Below are 5245 nucleotides of genomic sequence, written 5' to 3' on the forward strand. Positions count from 1 at the left end.
TCCAAGAAGGGGGAAGAAACATGGGATGTAAAAGAAGGAAACTAAGGGACCAGGGACAGGGAGACTCGAGCTGCGCAACTTGGCCGGCGAGTTTTAATCTGTCTTGATGCTCCGTGCTGGGGGCGAGGTTGCACATGTAGTACAAGTGTACACAAACATTGATATTTCGTTGATATACCTACAGACATGTATGTTGTTAACGCTGTTCTTGTAACCGAAAAAGTCACCGACTAGCTGCGAGAAGCCAGTGCAATGCTGCGTCGTGAAGCACTACTGTTCCACCATGTCGACAATTCGAAGAGCAGAACAAAACAATGGTTTTCATGCTAAGTCTACGTTACACCACGACCCTAAAGGGGTTAATGAACAGAGGAAGGACGAGACAGGGGAACATTTGCCGCTCCAATGCGTAAATTCGTCCCATTCATCTTAGGGCTCTGTTTTTTGTCTTGACGCTGCTGCTTGCTTGAATTTCTTCGACAAAGTACATGATGTTGACACGGCCCTGGTCGACCGTCATCATCGTTCTGCAAATTGTTCCACGCGTGCTAAAACTAGCTTACGGGAAGCGGGGGGCGCCACAGAGCGTCATTGGGGCGGAGAGAAACCCACGGGTCGCCAACGAATATACAGTTCGAACGCATGCACATGCACACACGCAGCTGCAGCTGCAGCTGCGTGCGCACTAAATCTCGCTTGCGCACCACAGGGTTGTGTGTTTGTGCGTGTGTGGCTCAAAAGAACTTACACCATCACAGGTGGGAGAAGACAAATTTACACATGCATTCCTACCCACAAAAACGCGCATTCCTCCACAAAAGCGTTTGTGTAAAAGAAGTTAAAAGAAGTCCCCCACGGCACCTCTCTCCAGACCTCCACATCTGGACGACTTTGCGCCCTGTCCCATAAAAAGAGTCAAAAGGTACCCCACATCCCATACCACACTGCATGCATCCGATGTGTATCATGCTTTGGATGTATTGCAAATGCATCCCCCTTAACCCCGGCGTCGAGACATTCTGACACATTCAGATATTGTGTCCCTGATGTGGCCTCCAAATGAATCAGGGCGGCGTGTGGTGGCGTCACGTGGCGTGTTTGAAGAAACAACTCCATCTCCAGTTCAATCTCTACATGGCCGACGTCTTTGCGTACTGTGTGTCGCCTACGTACTCCACACCCCTGCCAAGTAGAATGCAAAAGTGAAATATTTTCCGACCTCCCCCCCGGGGGGTAACACCACCCGACCGCGTGTCTGCCTTGTACAGCATCAGCCGTCTTTGACACCTAACGAGTGAGACCGTTGGATGCTGGTTGTGGGTGCGGAACCTGAGCGAACCACTGAGAAGTTGGCTAGGGTGACTGGATGAGGGTGCCCCGAAATACCGGGGAAGGCAGGGTTTCACCAGGTAGCGGCCACGGGTGAAGATATGCCCCCCTGTTTCACACATCACACATGTGTACACGAGCCTGAATTCGATTACCAAATCGAATTTTTACACCAACGCCCCACTACCCAACGCCCCACTACCACGAACGCAACACGAAAGCTGCCTCGACGGACGTATTTCCGTATATATGCATGTGTGTACACACATATGTATGTATGTACTCCCGACACTTCCTGTACGGCAAATACATCACACCGTTCCCGGTAATAGTCCATTTGAAGCCAGGAAGAGCAGCAGCAGCAAACCCAGCAAACCAGCCACGCCGCCTGGGTAGGGGTAGGGGTAGGGGGACTGTGGGGACGGCGACGAAAGCAAAAGCCGCCGCCGGCTGGGGCAAGACACGGAAAAGGCCATTCGATCATACCGTCTAACCTGTTTAATTCATTACCACTATGTTTATGTAATGACGAAAAAAATAAAAAATAACAGATAGCATTAAAGGATTTATTAACAAACTCCATTAACTGTTACAACCTACTTACGGGAATTATGGCCAGGGGTGCGGTGCATCACGTAGGGGACAACCTGCTGGGGCCCCATAGGGCCCGTCAGATGCCGCATGGGGCCCCCTAGTTATTGGTATTGTTGTTGTTGATGGTGTTGGTGTTGGTGGTGTTGGTGTTGGTGTTGGTGTGTTGGTGTAGGCGACGGGGTGGTGGTGGTGGTGGTGGTGGGAAGGTAATCAACCGGACTGGAACCGGACAGCCGCCATGCTGCCACTGCTGCTACTGCTACTGCTGCTACTGCTACTATTACTACTACTATTACTACTACTACTGCTACTGCTGCTACTACTATCACTACTACTATTACTACTACTACTACTACTACTACTACTACTACTACTACTACTACTACTACTACTACTACTACTACTACTACTGCCACCGGCATGCAGGCAGTGAAGGCGCGAGGGTACGCACACACAGCAGATGGTTAGTGGCCCGATAGAGGTATGCGTAGCTAGGCAGTGCAGTCACAGAGCAGGTAGAGGGACGCTCTCGTCAGCTGTAGTAGTGGGGGAGGGGGAGGGGGAGGGGGGCTCACAATAACAGATGGGGAGAAAACACCCACCCGCGAAACCCACCCACCCGAACAACGACACCAGCCGCAAACACTCACCAGCCAGTTGAAGGTTACGTACCAGCATGTCTGCAGGAAAGTACGACGTACGACATGCACGAGGCGGAGAAGAAGGTAAGAGGAGGGGGGTAAGAGAGAGGACTCAGAAACACGGAGGGGTGTGGGAAGTGACTGTAGGGGGGGATTTGAACATGCATGTCCTGGACATCCCGGCATGTGTTGGACAAAAGCGACTGCACCACGTCACTGTCCTAGTGCAGTGTGTTGGCTAGGAGGAGGGGACAGCTTGAGAACATGTGCCAAATGTCTATGCACGTATGTGTGTGTGTCTGTGTGTGTGTCTGTGTGTGTCTGTGTGTGTCTGTGTGTGTCTGTGTGCGTGTGCTTGTGTGCGTGTGTCCGTGTGTCTGTGTGTGTATTTTTCTTTTGCGGAAGTGACGTCATACAGCCTTCCGCCCGGTCGGCATTGCTGCGCACCCGCGGGGGATGCGCGGTTGTCTTGCCGGAGGTCGTTGTTCACCAGGCCGCTGTAGTAGGCGACGCCTTTGGCGCCGTCCTCGGCAGCAGCAGGCGGCTTGACTTTGCCGAAGTGACCGGTACTGGCGTCTTGAGGATTTGAAGAGCGACGATGGTCTGGGTCCGCCTGGGTGCGAACTGTTCGCGGGAACACTTTTGCCGTTGTTAACCTGCCGCTGCAAGCATATGACGCATGAGCAAGTGGCTTTCCGTGGGATAACATTTCTGCCTTGAAGTACTATAATGTAGCAGCAACATAGGCTTTTTAACTAGCGCACTAGAATCGTGAAAATAAAAGCTGAACTGCAAACCGACTTTCTGCCGTACTTGACTTTTTGTGGTTTCGCGCTTTCGGATTGCTTCCAAGGGACAGGCACTTCAGTGTTTTGAATTATTGGTCATCTTAAGAAAATGCAATGGCCTGCTTACATGAACTTGGAAAGTCGCCATTCCTTCCTGCGGCGCACCACACCGAAAGCAATTGCACGCCAGGTACAAGTCCAACGCGCAATTAATCTTTCCAACCAAAATCCTAGCATAGTATCATGCAGTGATGAAGCCTCGAAACGGAAAACGGAATCCGCCGCAGCTGTCCCGCAGAAAGCTCGACTTGAGCCTCCATCCTCGCCTTCTGTTTCTCCTCCGCTACCATCTACTTCAATCGCTCAGGCGGAGGCTGCCTCGTCCAACTCCCAACACCCTTCCTCCGCAAATCGCCCGCTGCCGTACCAACTGAAAGCATCCAGTCGCGCGCTGTTGGAGCGCCGGAAAGCAGAGCAGGCGGCCAGAAAAGCCGCGACCGCTTCCCAGCCCGCTGCAGACGAAGGATCCGACGCAAACGACGCACAGCAGCCCAGCTCCTCATCCCCTCAAGAGCCCAGCAAGACTTTTTTCCGGTGGGGCAAATCCATAATAATCGGAGTTGTAAAATACTTGCACCCCCACCTTTTATGAATTTCCCCCCTCCCAGTGTACCACACCACTCACTGACTGGTTGCCGAACCGACATACATACATACATAATCTAAGTCATACATACATACATACATACATACATACATACATACATACATACATACATACATACATACATACATACATACATACATACATACATACATACATACATACATACATACATACATACATACCGCCTCCCACCCCAACCCCCAGCTTTTGGCATGACGAGAAGCGGTTCAAGGGCAGCGGGGCTGACTCCCTGGTCCAGCGGGCCCTGCTGGCCGCGGGCGGGGAGCGGACCGGCGGCCGCGTCAAGTCCGACCCGCGCCCGGGGCCCGGGCCGCTGGGGTGGCAGAGAGTGGGCTCTTGGGACGTGCTGTGGAGCCCCGCCAGTACCGCATTGCAGGTGTGTATGTATGTATGTGTGTACGTGTGTATGTGTGTGTATGTGTGTGTATGTGTGTGTATGTGTGTGTATGTGTGTATGTATGTTGTTACAGGGTGGTTAACTCCGCCAGCGGCCCCTATCCCGGGGCAGTCCTTGCTCTCCCCTGCTAGAGTGGCACCCTAATCCGTCACCCCATCCGACTTCAGAATGTATTCGTTGGGTTCGGCAACTCACCACCAGCATCCAACCAAATCTAGCAGATCAACGGCGCATCAACTTAGTTCCTGGTCAGCTCGCAAGTTGATAATATCACGTCCTACATCGTCCATATGATGGGGGGCCACCTCCCATTTCAACACTCCTCTAACACCCGAGGAGTCGGTAGGCGGATTTGAACCCGGGTCGGCCGGGAGCAAATGTCAGGCCTTAACCTCTGCCAGCCGCCTGCCTATGTGTGTATGTATGTATGACTTAGATTACACTGTGGGCCGCGAGAGCCGGGGGCCGAAGCCGAAACACAGCGCAAGGGTCGGGAGCACACAAGACTAACCGACTTGTGCTGTGTGCTCCCGAACCCGACTCAGACTGCCAACACTCTACGCAGCCACTCCGCAGCCCCTCCATCCGGGGATGGCGCTGCAGTGAAAACACCACGAAGGGCTCTCAGGTCCCGCTAGAGCGAGCCCACAAGTCTCAGCTAGGGCAAAGCCAAAGGCTCTCTGAAACAACCCCCCACAACACAACCAACGACAAAGGGATCCCAAGGGAAAAAAAGCAAAAAATAAAAAAGACGGTTTGGGCAGCCCAGGTGGGGGAGGGCTCCTGATACACCTAACAAGCCAAAAAA

General features: G+C 52.7%; 2 protein-coding genes across 2 annotated transcripts in view; one reads left to right on the forward strand and one right to left on the reverse strand.

The window, feature by feature from the left end:
* Positions 1–2427: 2427 nt before the first annotated feature.
* VOLCADRAFT_95504 (uncharacterized protein) lies at positions 2428–3273 on the reverse strand (the record flags this gene model as incomplete). The annotated part of the gene is made up of 3 exons (XM_002954642.1): positions 2428–2459; positions 2574–2603; positions 3012–3273. The coding sequence occupies 3 exons, from the start codon at positions 3271–3273 to the stop codon at positions 2428–2430; spliced, it is 324 nt and encodes a 107-aa protein (XP_002954688.1).
* A 188-nt stretch (positions 3274–3461) lies between these two features.
* The window catches only part of VOLCADRAFT_95505 (uncharacterized protein), a gene marked incomplete at both ends in the record, with an annotated part of 17896 nt that continues 16112 nt past the window's right edge, over positions 3462–5245 (forward strand). Inside the window, 3 exons of the mRNA XM_002954576.1 lie at positions 3462–3542; positions 3720–3946; positions 4224–4368. Coding sequence (XP_002954622.1) covers positions 3462–3542; positions 3720–3946; positions 4224–4368 — 453 coding nt within the window. The remainder of the gene's footprint in view (positions 3543–3719; positions 3947–4223; positions 4369–5245) is intronic.

Source organism: Volvox carteri, assembly GCF_000143455.1.
Source record: "Volvox carteri f. nagariensis unplaced genomic scaffold VOLCAscaffold_44, whole genome shotgun sequence".
NCBI classification, from domain to species: domain Eukaryota; kingdom Viridiplantae; phylum Chlorophyta; class Chlorophyceae; order Chlamydomonadales; family Volvocaceae; genus Volvox; species Volvox carteri.